This window comes from Thermobia domestica, chromosome 11 (genome assembly GCF_964235325.1).
Source record: "Thermobia domestica chromosome 11, izTheDome1.hap1.1, whole genome shotgun sequence".
Classification (NCBI taxonomy): domain Eukaryota; kingdom Metazoa; phylum Arthropoda; class Insecta; order Zygentoma; family Lepismatidae; genus Thermobia; species Thermobia domestica.
Window position 1 is genome coordinate 242,828,292 of NC_137464.1, and position 15,996 is coordinate 242,844,287.

General features: G+C 35.9%; 1 protein-coding gene across 2 annotated transcripts in view; it reads right to left on the bottom strand.

Moving 5' to 3' along the window:
• The window catches only part of LOC145664862 (uncharacterized), a 34,753-nt gene extending 24,636 nt beyond the window's left edge, over positions 1 to 10,117 (bottom strand). For both annotated transcript variants that reach the window (XM_081731889.1, XM_081731890.1), the window contains exon 1: positions 9,699 to 10,117. In XM_081731889.1, the coding sequence (XP_081588015.1) occupies positions 9,699 to 9,821 (123 nt within the window). In that variant the 5' untranslated portion in view covers positions 9,822 to 10,117. The remainder of the gene's footprint in view (positions 1 to 9,698) is intronic.
• Positions 10,118 to 15,996: the final 5,879 nt, after the last annotated feature.

A 15,996-nucleotide genomic window follows, 5' to 3' on the forward strand; every position in this document is an offset into this window, starting at 1 on the left:
CATAGCCCTCGAAAGAAAATCCTAAATACGCCATTGGTTGTCTTCAACATTGGAAGGTGGTCAGATTTGAGGCTTATTCTAGATAAGGGAGATGAAACTCATATTACGGTAGATGAATCTGATCAACTGTTGTAGAGTATAAAATCTATATAGTAGGTGATATAGATGAAGTAGTAGTACATATCAGTATTACAAATCACTGCCGTGAAAACATTCTGAAATTTGAAAATGAAATGAAATGAAATTTTGAGTTTTACGTCCCACGATTATGCCGGTTAGGCTAAAGGAGACGGTGATGATGAGTAATGAATGAAATGGTGGAATGAAGAAAGTGGGAGGAAACGGGAGAACCCCGAGAAAACCCACGCACACGGTGTTTGTCCACCACAAAGTTCACTTGGCGGGAGCAGTGTTTGAACCCGAGACCCCTAGCACCAGAGGTGAACGCTCTACCACTGAGCCACCGCGGCCCATTCTGAAATTTGAATACATGCATATTTATAATTGGTATGTTTCTAATTAGGCATCCACAAAGATCCACGTTAAAATTGTTTTATAGTAATATAATAATATAAATGACGACTTCCCCAAAACTATGAAGAAAGAATATCAATTATGTATGACGCAACAATACTCTTTGAGCAAAATGATTATAATCTCAATAACATTACAGGAATCGTTTCAGAAGTCTGACGCATGTCATACTCTTTACTTAACAGATGTAACCTTAAGATTATAGAGAAAAATATTCCAGCAATTGAATTCTTTTCTTTGGTTACGAAACACCCTCTGTCAAAAGAAAAATTGGGACACACGGAAATACGTAGGAACAAACCATGGTTCAAACTAGCAGAGAAGAGAAAACAGGCAAAATTACGTTGGCTACAAAATCCGAATGAAATAACTACACAAAATTTCGTAGACATCAGGCGAGGAACTTCCAAAACTTTTAGAACAAAGAAACGCGATATTTTGAAAGCTAAAATTTAGGAACTTGAAGATAATAGTAAAAATAAAAACATTCGGGACATGTATAAAGGGATCAACGAATTTAAGAAAGGCTATCAACCTCGTTCTTATATATGAAAGAAAGCTGATGGAACAGTTCTCACTGATACAAATAGCATTTTAAATAGATGGAAAGATTTCTTTGGCGATTTGCTTAACACGCAGCCAAAAACTAATGTGCGTGGAGAAAGGAAGATACACACCGCAGAACCATATATTCCAGAACCCAATCGAATAGAAGTAAAAATCGCTATAAAGAAATTAAAGAAACACAAATCTCGGGTGTAAACGAAATTCCGGCTGAGTTAATTTTAGCTGGAGGCAAAAAATTGTGGAACAAGATACACAAACTCATTCTCCTTATCTACAACAAGGAAAAATTGCCACAAAAGTGGGAAGAATCAATCATTGTTCCAATCCACAAGAAAGGCGACAAAACTGACTGTAATAATTATCGAGGCATCTCTCTTTTGTTAACATTCTATAAAATCCTTTCAAACATTCTATTAGCAAGATTGACCCCATACGCAGATGAAATTTTTGGAGATTATCAGTGTGGATTTAGACGAAATCGATCAACTATCGACCAAATATTTACCATTTGCCAAATACTCGAAAAAAGTGGGAATACAATATCCCGGTACATAAACTATTTATTGATTTTAGAAAGGCTTATAACTCTGTTAGGAGAGAAACATTTTACAACGTTCTTACAGAATTTGGAATACCGAAAAAGCTAATTAGATCAATTAAGGCATGTTTAAATGAATCCCAAAGTAAAGTCCGGGTAGGAAAATTTTTGGCCACGAGTTTTCACGTTAAGAATGGCCTGAAACAAGAAGATGCGTTGTCGCCATTATTATTCAACTTTGTCCTGGAATACGCTATAAGGAAAATCAAAGATAGCAACCAGGGCCTAGAGCTGAACGGTGTTCACCAGGTTATGCGTACGCTGAATATGTAAATTTAGTAGGGGATGATCGGAGAAAAACAGAAAGAAATGCAGAGGTCTTATTAGACGCGCTTGCATGGACATGGGTTTAGAAGTAAATGCAGAGAAAACTAAATACATGGAAGTGCGTCGGGACTGTAATACGGCAAATTATGTATGTGTTAAAATATTAAATAATACTTTTGATAAAGTGGATACTTTCAAATATCTGGGATCAATATTAACAGACGAAAATCATATTCACGAAGAAATTAAATGTCGACTAAAAACAGGGAATTCGTGTTATTATTCAGTTCAAAACCTCTTGTCGTCGCGAATTCTGTCGAGGGATTTGAAGCTTAAAATGTATAAATTGATAATCGTACCTGTTGTTCTGTATGGTTTCGAAACATGGTCGCTTACTGAGTGCAGAGCATAGACCGAAAGTATTTGAGAACAAGATCCCGAGAGAAATATTCGGACCAAGAGGAACGGGAATGGGGAATAGTGGAAACTTCATAACGACGAACTACGTAAATTATACGGCTTACCAAACATTGTTAAGGTCATCAAGTCTAGGAGGCTTAGGTGGGCAGGACATGTAGCCAGGATGGAAGAAAGTAGGAACGCTTTCAAAGTGTTAGCGGTAAAACCAATCGGAAAACGACTATTAAGAAGACCTAGGCGCAGATGGGAATACAATATTAAGATGGATCTCGCAGAGATAGGAATACAAAGTAGAAATTGGATCCAGTTGGCTAAGAATAGAAGTCAGTGGAGAGCTTTTGTGAACGCGGCATTGAACCTCCGGGTTCCATAGGCTATAGAGTTAGTTAGCTTACGAAGCATGAGTAGATGCCTAGGCTGATACTACAAATAGATAAATGGGCATTTACTGAAAAGATGGGTTCTACTGAAATTGGATAGTCTATATACTCTTCGTGTGCTAGGGCCTAGGGGAGAGCAGGAGATAAGATTTCATATCAGGTTACGTCACGCTCAGTCGCACGCCTTCATTTTCATTAAAAATGGAAAAGCCAAGAGAAACAAATTTCATCTCACTTTCCTTTGTGGCAGTCGGACACAACTCATCACAGTTATCTGCAAAAAGCACTTTTCAAATCGGATTATTGGGAGAGCCTCCAGTTCCAATGTTGGGGGGGACATGTCTCTCCATTTCCCCGGAATTTGTGCTCGTACCTTCAGCTGAGACAACTTTCAAGCATGAGGAGAGGGGCATATCCTCCTCTGGCATTATTGCAATTTATGCCCAAATAGCGGAAGTGGAATTAATACATATTGATGAGACTACTAAACTCACTACAGCACGAAGTTCAGTTTGAAATACTACAGAATACGATTCTTAAAAAAAAAATTATATGGAAAAGCCAAGAGAAATCAATTTCATCTTACATTCCTTTGGGGCAGTCGGACACAAATCATGACACTTATCCGAAAAAGCACTTTTTAAATCAGATTATTGGGGGGGACAGTCCCCCCCAGGTTCAAGATTGGGGGGGACATGTCCCCCTCGTCCCCCCCGGGATTTGCGCCCGTGTGTGTATGGTTACTGGACGCTGTTGAAGTGACGTGCACGTGACACACAATGTTTACCCGTGGAAGACAGCGTGTTTTCATGAAATTTCAGGTGGCACGAAGTTGAAATGTGAGGCGCATGGTGAAAGTGTTCTGCCTTATCAGACGGTTGTTAGATGACAGTTAGCAGACAAACATGGTAGAATCCGTGTTTGAATGGCTACGGAACAACATCACATGTGGAAGCACAGCGAACATTGCTCGATAATGATAGATGATGGAACTGTGAATAAACTGGCTAATGAACTGAATATTCCATCTGTATCAATGTACCACATGTCATAAGGGGGATGCAAAAGTAGCACCGATAGGAAGGTGCAGAAAGATGTTCAATTTTGTGCATCGCATTACTGCAATTGACAAAATATGGAGGAGATCCTACGAACCAGAACTGAAACGTGACATCCCCACGACCGGAAAACGTCAAACAAGAGCTAGAAAAAGTTATGATAATAATGTCCTATTACCACGAAGGCATTATGCTGTCTAACCCCGTCTCTTATATCATCTCTATAGCAACGGTCTCCGTAGAAACCATCGTAAATATATTAACCGTGAGTTAGATAAGGCGACCACTTCACTGAAGAAAGAAAAAAAAAAGAAAAAAAACATTCCAGAGGAAATGTCTTTAGAATAAGATGACATGAGTATGGCAGTTAGACTAGAAAAAGAAAGAAAGAAGAAGAGAAGTAAATAGAAAGAGAAAGAAGAGAAGATATCAAACTTATATACATTTAACAAATATAACAGAAAGAAAAAATTCAGAATCCAATTCTGTAATGTAATTATTTTGCTATTTTTGACTAGTCGCTGTTTCAACGATTACTCTATCTTTTTCTGTGCTATGCAGCAATGAATATATCTCGATCGTATTTAAATGAGATGATAATAATAATCAGATATTACCTCATAAGTTCGATTGACATTGTTTTCAGTGTATGCCTAAGCCGAGTATTGATTCTACTTTCATATATAAAAGGGAGGGCTGCTTTAAAACATTCACTATCGAAATACTCTGTATGAACAAAACATAGTAAATCCACACCACCACATCAACCTAAAATATACACACAAATAAAATAAATAAAACGTTACTATACTACCCTCATTTTGTTAGGATGCATTTATCTATATTTTATAGGAAATAAAGAAACATTTTTCCAGCTGGAATGTTTATTTACACTTAATAATTCGACATATTCAAATTTAAATATATATATATATATATATTTAAATTTGAATATGTCGAATTATTAAGTGTAAATAAACATTCTAGCTGGAAAAATGTTTCTTTATTTCCTATAAAATATAGATATATTTCCTATAATATATATATATATATATATATATATAATAAACTTTGCGAAATAAACACATTAATATTTTTCAAATGGAAATACCTCCATCCACAACGGAAGTAAACAGTAATATGGTTTCAGCAATATTTTACATAAGATTCGTAATATCAGATAATTTTCAAAACAGTCAATTGTTAAAAAAAGATATTTCCTTACGGCTTTATTTGTCACAGAAAGTTTCATGAGATTTTCAATAACATTGCGCAAAATTGCACCGTTAAAAACAAAATGTAAAACAAACATTCTGAATTTTAGTTCTCAGGGAAGTGTTCCATAGCATTAAGTTGGTTGTGATCTTTTTTAGATTTTTAGCTGAATTATTTCAGAACAATATATATATATATATATATATATATATATATACAGAGAAAAGAAACTGTTCCACTATGTCGTCTATATATGTCTTTGAGAAAATTATCTGTTTGTGAAGAAGACGGTGTATATAAGAATAAAATTTAGTAAATCACAGTTCCGGTAACTTAATAATTCCTTTCAGTTAACTGTTTCACTGTAATTTGAACATATTCGAATTCATGGTAATTCATAACCTAGATATCTTCTCAGTACATTATTCCTGTTTATCCAAATTATATAGTAATTGATTTCTAAACTTTATTTTGATGCCTACATATATTTGAATATCTGCGCTAACCTGTCACTTCTAGAAAGATATGAATCGAATGTGATTTCGCACTACGGCAGCTCCAAATAAATGATTATGGAAACACTGATTTATAAGGGTGAACGCACTGCATTAATGCAAGTTAAACTATTACTTTGGTGGTTGGAAGTATTTTGGAGTAGAATGATTGCTACGGATTCTTCACTGTTTACGAAAAATTTGTATATTTCACAGAGGTACTCTCGCCCGTACAGAGAAATCATATACAGAAATATTGAATTTACATGGCAACATTGAATATAAACGTTAATATTTTATCTTTTCCATCAATTTATTTCGAATAATGGTTAAAAATTTAGAACATAACTGCAGTTCCAGAAAATGTCGTCAGTATACTCATTGCAGACTAAGGAAGACGGCGCAGAAAATTGAAAAACTGATGTGCAAAAACAAGCAATTTACAAAAGATTTTCGTATTTATTACGCAGAAGTCTTCAACATTGGTATTACGGTATGAAACAGAATTTCGGATAACTACATTCACTTACAAACATTGCCGTACAGTCCCGAGATATTATAGTAAATATTTAAATGCGTAATAACGGAAGTTTGTATGTACGGTCAATAAAATTCTCGTGAAAATATCAGCCATTTAGATCAAAATAATACATTAAAGAAAATAACTCCAGGAAATCTCCAACCAAAATTTTAATCAATAAACAAGTTCTTTTTAACCCATTAAGATATTTTACAAAATAAAATATACTGTTAATTGCGTACGCATGTGCTTAATATTCCTGTTTAGCTGTGATTAGCTAGGCCTAGCTGATGCTAATGGTGCTATTCTGCAATGAATGGAAGAGATATAATCTATCGAACCATTGTGAATATCGGGATACAGGTATACCTAGTGGAGAATAATTTCTCAGCAATATGGAAAACGACTCTAAGATCACGAACTTATTTCGGAACTAAAATCCCAGAACATCAGTTATAAGCTCTTTAAATATATATCATTGGAAGATCATGGCACAATGGCGGAGTGGCATTTCTTTGGCACAAGTCATGGAAAAACGGCATGTAATGGTATCGGAGGAACTGTGAAACGAATGGCTACTCACAACAGTCTTAAACACCCAAAGATAATATTATATTAACTCCTGAAGATCTCTTCAATTATGCAGACAAGAATATCACTGGCATCAAAATGTTGTAGGTTACACAATCAGAAATCTGTCTCTTCCATTGCTCTGGAGAAAAGGTACACTAATACACAGCCAAGTCGCGGTATTAGGCATAGTTTCATCCCCATACCGAATTCACTAACAATTCAAGTGCGCAGAGTTTCTGGTTCTCTTCATTCACACAATGTACACTTGGTTACAAGAAGAGCAGTACGTAGCTTGTGTTTATTGTGGAAAACGTTGGTTAAGAAACAGTACTGATGTTTCACAAGAAAATGGTGATGTAAAAGTACAGTTCATGCATCCTAATGGTCCATTCATGTCTTACACCTGGCCTTCAATTCCTGACACATGCTGGATCCTCACAAGCCATGTCTTGAAGATCATCAATGTTCCCATCACATCAACAGGACGAACATATTACATCAGTGCAGAAGACACTGCGAATATCGTGTCCCTCTTTCAGAAGCAGTATTTGTATTTCTCGATGGGAGCTTCTACATGCTGTACCTTCATACCATCGTCTTTTTTGGGCATAATGTGAATATCATGTTATATCCTTGTTAATAACGATGTATAATTGGAGCATTTGTCTTTTGTTATGTGAGTGTTAATTCTTACACAGTAGTGACATATGTGTTGTGTTTGCAGAAATATGGACTCAAGCAAAAAGGTAAGGGTACAATAAAATTGCGATAATTTTTATTGTCTGAAATAATACCTTTTTAATTTTTTATTATGTTATTGTATGTTGATAAAGTGATGTTTCCAATTATTTTGTTTTAGCACTTGGGATTCACTATTTAAAAAAATTGTCATTTAAGGTGTTATTTTGGTTAGTAATTCTTTTTGTCTATATCACAAGATTTTTCTGAGATTTTCGGGGTTATGCATGCAAAAATGGCATTTTCGGTTTGTACAAACCTTCCACCTTCAAACAAGACTGCAATCATTACAACTGGTCAAATAACTTTTGAGACACGGCTCTTTTTCTGTCGTAGGGTGGTTTTCAGAAAACTGACAATTTGGAGAAATTTGTCACTTCTTGAACACCTTGTATTTTCTGCAGTATCTATTGAAAAAAAAAAAAACCCTCTCATATTGCATTTCTGTTACCTGGACTACACTACCTTTGAGTAAAAAAAAAAAAAAAAGGCTAAATCTGTGAGTATGAAGCAACATGCATCTGGTAAATTCGTATGGAATGACCCACATTGACTTCCCGAGGGCTCAGTGTAAATACAGTGTGGACGTATGGCCTAAAACACGAACCAACTTGTGCTAGGTGGTTCCTAAAAAGCACGGATGGTATCTAACCTCTGACCAAGACAGGGCAGGAGCGCAGCAGGGGTGCCCGAGCGGTTGAAAGGAAGTGAGTCAGTAGGGAGCAGGTACGTCAGCGACGGGGTATCTGCTTAAAAAAGGATAGATAAGAACACACTTACACATACAATACTTACATCATCACTCAAAATTCATCTCAATTTGTTGTGCACTGACAGTAACTACTTATATTCTCACTCTCATTTCTTCACGACAAGAAGAATTACATCGTATTTTACCTATAAGTTTTCGATAAGAGTGTACTTTGTGCAAAACATTCATAGGAACCGTACCTAAACGAGCCCTGCGGGGCTACTAGCCCCCTTCGCTCGCTCAGCTAGGTTTTTTTTAAAAAATAAGTAACACTAGAAATCTTACATTTGCAAGACGGGGAGGAACTAAAAGCTACCCAAAATCACTTGTTCTGCACAAAGTACACCCTTGCCAAATTTTCTATTTGGTAGAGCGATCTGCTCGAGTGAATCCTTTTATTATTTATTTTCTAACCTAACTACGTTAATTGAATATGTCTTCCGAATCCCTTGTCACTGCACAGTTTCTTGAAGCGAGAGTGGAGGCTCAGGGTTAGGTGGAGTCTAGGCGCAACCAAGATCTTTCAACTATTTGGCCTTCGACTTGACCTCGATACGGTCACCTTCAGAACTCAGGACCTTCATCAATCCATCCCTCGCATTAAACCACGTAAAAATCTTCAAAAATAAACAATCCAGTCAAGTAAAATTTAACCTTAAAGTAACATATTTAATCGTAAAACTCTGCTTTCGGTGCAGTTTTACTATACGGATTCATAGATTGTAAAATGCACGGGGAAATGTGGCGAAGTCTTTAATTTGCCGATCTTATGTCCAGAACAGTGGTTAAGTTTAGAGTTGCCCCTCCGTTTTTTTTATGAAAATTTACAGGAGAAATGAGGTAAGAAATAATGACTTGGGGTTCTTATGTAATATTTAAGTATATAAGTTTTGCAGTAAAGTTATGTTTAATCCGGAAAAAAGGTACGTAGAAGTTTGTACTATTTGCAACACGCGGAAGGTTTCGGTGATTCAGCAACATGGTGGTCATATAGGATGGCGAATCGGTATGTTGAATGTGATATTTTCATATTGAGTTTTACAGATTTATATAAGAATAATGAAGAGAATCTACAAATTTTGGTAATAGTATACATGAGAACCCCCTGATCTGCGTTTCTTCTGTGTTCTATTACCACTTCTGCATGAAATACATTTTTTTATGAGAGTCACGGATTACTGAATTTAAGTGATAATTGAAGCTTCTATGAGAACTGGTTTCAGTCACTGTTCTAGTCTAACTAAAGTCTTACCAAGTAACCTAAACTAACCAAATCGAACCTAAACTATCCTAAACTAACCTGACCTAACAATGTTTAATGTTTTATTTGCTCTTTTGTAGATTTGAAATTGGAGTGATAACTCTAAACTTAAGCCCAGAACAGTACCCAACGAACCCGTGCGGGGCTTCTAACCCGTTCCTACTCCTACTGCTATCCCTACTCCTATTTATACTATGGACCCGTATAGTAAAACTGCACGCTGCTTTCTTATAAACTGTACGCTGATCCGCTTTTCATAATTAAGAAATAAAGTATTTTGTTCGAAAACTCATGATCAGGCCACTGGAACTCATCTACTAACCTGTTGTAAGATTTCACACCGTTCCAGCAACAACTGGTACTTTCGACGATATGTATCCACCTCACCGCTTTCAACTTCATCGTCAGATTCGTCTGATAATGTATTTGAACCTGGAACGATCATAATTTACAACCAAGTCAACTCACGTTCTATTCGCACAACATAAACACTATGTTCAAATGATAAACTCCTGGCTCCTGTCGTGAAAGTTTTTAGGTGTTACTTTCGTAACTTTTCACCAATATATTAGTGTGCTGTATAATCCTGTTTTAAGTTTAATCTTCCATACTGGAATATGCGTAAATTTATTCCTCTAACACAATATATGTTCTCTCTCTGCTTGTATTCCTGCTTCAAGAACAATATAAATTTTAGAATATGTCAACCCCATTCACTATTTACGCACACAAACAAATGACTAAAGAAAAACAATTCAAACAGGGTTGGAAATTATTAACGCAACTAAAACCATGTGGCAAAAACCATATTGCAGCAAAGTGGGTTATTTCGCAATCGCTATCATAACGCACATGTTAGTTTATTATGAACAAATACAGAAAAAAACTTTAAAAAGGGAATGTTTACTGAATGCATTTTATATAATAATTTATTTATTTACACTTTCGTAATTGGTATCGTGTCATCAAACAAACCTAATAAATTTTTAGTTTAATTCTGTCTCAGCGACATTTATTGTTGTATAGTTAAATATATACAAATCAGTTCATTCAAAATAGGAACATAAAGTTATCTCCTTCTGGGTTTTGGGGCCGTGGTGACTCAGTGGTAGACCGTTCACCTCTGGTGCTTGGGGTCCCGGGTTCAAACCCTGCTCCCGCCAAGTGAACTTTGTGGTGGACAAACACCGTGTGCGTGGGTTTTCTCGGGGTTCTCCCGTTTCCCCCCACTTTCTTCATTCCACCATTTCACTCATCTCTCATCATCACCGTCTCCTTTAGCCTAACCGGCATAACCGTGGGACGTAAAACTCAAAATTTCATTTCATTTTTTCCTTCTGGGTTTTGGTTAATTTATCCTATACTATGGACTTGGAGAGTGTTTCCCCTTGTGTATTTGCCAAGTGTGTATCTGAGTAATTATAGTGTTACTTTGCTAATGTTTTCTGATGTGCTACAATACGAATTCTACTTGCACACTTGTCAAACGAAAGCATTCTTTAAACTGAAATAAATTCATGCTGTGGAAGTAGATTCTGCTTTATGCACTTTTTAAAGGAATCTCATTCTCACTAGATTCATCACTTGATGAATATAATAACCACCGAAGCATTTTCAAACGACAATTGCTCTTAATCATTCAGGCAAAGCCAAATTTTTCTTTGCAAAATACGACACAACTCTGCAAACTCTTCCTTTGCACTTTTCAGTTTTAAGATGATGATGGAACAAAAGTCAGAAATTTCTGCTAAGTCTTTGCATGTTTTCGCTTTGCACTTTACACTTTTCACTTTGGAGAAATATTTTTTCGTGGAACATAAACCTTTCTGCAAATTGCAAAACGCAAAGTGAAAAGTTGCAAGGTTCAATGGTGGAACAGGCCCCTGGACAAATATTTCCAAACTCAAATTTATTTTAGTTTCAATTAAACACGCCTTTAAAGGATGTTGTGCACTGTTTTCCTAACTTAGCCGTTTCTGATATCAATAAATAATTGATGGGCTAGTTTATTATTATTATTATTATTATTATTATTATTATTATTATTATTATTATTATTATTATTATTATTATTATTATTATTATTTGCCGAGTATTTGGTGAATGGAGATTTATATGGTCGATAGTCAATCGATTTCACTTAATTCCGTACTGATAATCTCCAGTAATTTTATCTGCATATGGGGTGAATGTTGCTAAGTGAACGTTTGAGAGAATTTTGTAGGATGGTGACAAAACAGAGAAACTTGATAATTACTACAGTTCTGTTGACTTTCTTATGAACTGAAACAATAATTAATTCTTTCCATTCATGTGGCAATTCCCTTTTGTTCTATTAGAGACCAATGGGTTTGTGTATTTCATTCCACAATTGTTCCCCTCCAGCTAAAATTAAATCAACGGGAACTTTGCCTGCACTAGGATTTGTGTTTCTTTATTTTTTTTATAGGATCATTCCACCTCAAGGGTTCCAGCTCGACCATTTTTAAAGTACGGTATATAAAATTTGTTTGGAATGTTCGATATTGTCTTTGATGGTTATATGCCAAATGTCAGTTGAATATCTCCTATAGTTGTAGAGCTATGGTATTTTGAAGAGAGACTCTGTATGCAAAGGTAATAAATTTACCTTTAAACATTTATCCAACTGTTTCAATTTGCAGTACATTTTCACTTTCGAACACTCATACAATTGTTTTTCATTTGCCCATGTCTTTATCAGCCACAATAACTCGGTTACATTCGTTACATTGTATATCGGGTTGAACTTCTCCTTGATATACACGTAAGTTTATTTCTCTATTTCTTAAATTTCTTGGAACTGAGAGAAACCCTTATTGAAAGAAGAGCTCTATTGTAGTTTCTCAATGAATTGAAGATGAAAATAATAGACAATTTAGGCATTGAGCAATAATGTAAGCAATATAGAGCGAAATAGTTGAAATAAATTTTCCTAAAATTAACGCCAAGATATCCGAAATGAACTTTAAAACATTCCTTTTTGTTCTATTGTTACGAAATACGCATTTTGCCTAATATCCAATCTCTAGAAATAGCTATTGATTTTCATTGTTAATTTGATCACAAAAATTCTACTATATCCGCAAACGTTATCCTAGAAAGAGTTCAAGAAAATTCTCACAGTGGTATATTGGTATTGTTTCATATCTATAACTGATGTTTTTAAGGTATTTAATCAACTGAAGCCTTGCACATCAATTTGCCAATATTTATTCTGCGACACAAGAAAGAACTTATTTGTGTTGCACAATAAAGTATAAATCGAAAAAAAATACCGTCTTTCCAAAATATACAGAGCGTCCACAAAAAATACTTCTATAACCTGGTGACGGTTGTAAGTTCCTGGCTACTGCGAGAAAAAGCCATATCCAGCAGAACACAGAGGTAGTCTCAATGTAGAATTGGGACATTGGATGGATCGTTTCTACTTATACGCACAGGGTCAGCGGATCCGGGACTTTACTAAGTGAGGGCTATCCGTGATACCAATCCTTGATCGGCTATGAGACGTGTGCCCTTTTACTTACTTGTATGGCGAATTTCACGAACGTATTCGCTAAATCGACGCGTGGAGAAAACTCCCAGAGTTCAAGTATTCTGGTTGTGACCTGGGTTGACCAACTGATCAATGTTGGCAGTTCATTTTAAAATGTGATTAGGTTAAGCCACCTATATGGATATGCAAATTATATGTCGAAAGAATTTGCATTAATTCAGAGTTCACTGGCAACGATGCAGAATAACACAATAACTAACAGTGAGAACTTCTAGATAAAACTGGCTGAACGATATGGTTGGCACTGGTGAGTCATTCACACACATGGCAGTCTGTTCTGGAATGCCCAGTATTTCCATAAATAATTGAAGAAATCACTTAATTCAGTTCCACAATGAGTAAGGTAGAAACACTGAGGACCCAAGTAATAAAAATACAATTATCATATATGTAGTTCATATAATTAATGTGGCCTTTGTTACTCACTAAAATTCTCTCACGGTAAAATAAAAAAAACTTTTCAGATATATGTGAGTGAACGATGAAAGATTCTTTTGTTCTTGATTCGTGGGAGAGAAATGGGATTATCAGCAGTTCCCACCGAAAGCAAGAAATTATTTGCGTCCCAAAAATAAAGTATACTTTGAAGAATAATTTCTGTCTTTCCAAAATATACAGAGCGTCCACAAAAATATTTATATAACCTGGTGACGGTTATAATATAGAAGTAGGTGTAGTTGTTTGTTTTAGTTCCCGTAACATAACTTCTAGCACTAGGTGCGTACTCTTACAAGAACTCACCATATATATACTACGGGATGATTCCTATAAGTATATATATATATAATACTTATAGGAACCTACCATATGCACATATAATACTTTTTTTTTTTTTTTGCGAGCAGGAGTTTTCCAGAACAATGGAAAAATCAATTATAGTACCAATGTTTAAAAAGATCTAGAAATTATAGGCCAATACTATGCTTTCAGAAAGTATTCGAAACGTTAATTTATGAATATTTGTCAATCCAGTTTTAATCAGTTTTAGTTGAACAACAAAATGGATTTAACAAGAACAAGTTGATAACAACAAACTTAGTAGAAATACGAGGGGCATACTGAAAGTCGTGAGCAACTTGTTTTTACAACCGTAATCTTTGGTTGTAAGTGAAACCAAGTATATCATCTCAATCTGCAGGCCTTTCTTTCTTTCTTTCTTTCCAGACGTGGACGTTGTTTGTTGCTAGCACGTGACCACAGGCAGAATTTCCAAAATGGTGAGCAGAGATGTTTCGTTTCGACAGCGTGCTGTGATTGAATTTCTTGTTAAAGAGAACGAATCTGCTTCTGAAATTCACCGCAGACTGCAGTGTGCCTATGGAAATGTGTGCATGAGTCCAGCAGTGTTAGGAGGTGGGTGAAACATTTTAAGGATGGAAACACGAGTTTCGAAGATGAGTCTCGCAGCAGACACCCTCGAACTGCCTCCACGAAACGCAACAAGGTAAAGGCTACTGAGCTGATTAGGGGAGATATGCGTATCGCTGTGAATGAAATCGCTGCAAAATTTGGTGTTGGACATAGTGTGGTGCAAGAAATGATCCACAGCTTAGGTTCTCGGAAGGTTTGTGCCCGTTGGGTCCCACGTTTATTAATCGAGGGCCACAAACGTCAGAGACTAACCATTGTCCAAACCCTTCTTCAGAGATTTCGAAATGAAGGTGATGACTTTTTGATGAGTATTGTGACTGGAGATGAAAGCTGGTTCCATCGTTATGAACCTGAAACAAAACTACAGAGTATGGAATGGCACCACTTGAATTTTCCACTGAAGAAGAAAGCAAAGACAGTATAATTGGCAGGAAAAGTTATGGGGAGTGTCTGCTGGGATGCACAGGGTTGCAGTCTGGTTGACTTTCTTGAGCGTGTACAAACAATAAATTCTGCCCGCTACATACAGACACTTTTGAAGCTCCATCGTGCTTTGCGTGATAAACGTCTTGGAAAGAAGACCATCCTTCAACAGGATAATGCGCGTTCGCATACTGCACATGCCACTATGGAGTAGATCAGGAGATTTGGGTGGGAAACACTTCCACATCTTCCCTACAGCCTCGACACGTCATCCTTCTACTACCATCTTTTCCGTTTTGTGAAGGAACAGATGCGAAGCCATCGCTACGAGACACTGGAGGATATTCGGCAAGGAGTGCGTCAGTGTCTACGGGCAGCTGAAACGGAATTCTGCCGCAAGGGTATTTTCAAACTTGAAGAACGATGGGGAAAATGTGTGCAAGAAAACGGAGACTATGTGGAAAAGTGAAAGAAAGGTCTGTAAATTAAGATGATATATTTGGTTTCACTTACAAACAAAGATTACGGTTGTGAAAAAAATGTTGCTGCCAACTTTCTGTATGCCCTTCACATATATTATATATCTGAAGCATGATCCACAGAAAAAAGAATTCATGTAATATACCATGTATATTGATCTGTCAAAAGCATTTGATAATGTACAGCATTCTTTGTTACTACAAAAGTGAGCTCTTTCAGATTTGCCACCATTATTAGTTTTTCGATTCAGAAGCTTCTTAGTAATAGAACTTTTAGGTTAAAAACCAATAATGTTTTAAAGGGTATTCCCCAAGGTTCAGCTTTAGGGCCATTATTATTTACAGTTTTTATGAACGACATAATGCACATGTAAATGTTTTATTATATGCTGACAGTGTAAAACTTTTTAGAATTGTGACCAACATATTTCTTTTAAACTATACATTGAGAAGACATTAAATGGTATCTATAAGTGGTCTTGTGATAATAGCATGAGTATAGATAGGAATAAATGCAAATATATAATATACACAAAGAGAACTCATTATATAATGACTAAATATAGCATAAATGGTAAATCTATGGGTAAGGTAGAATCTGTTAAGGATCTTGGTGTAGCATTTGATTCTCAACTCACGTTCAATCTTCATGTGATTGATGATATAAAACATGCAAACATAGTAATTCACAATTTATTTAGAAACTGGTCTACTGTAGGTTCAAGAACTAAAACACATTTAGGCCTATAAGGCTGTACAAAACTCATGTC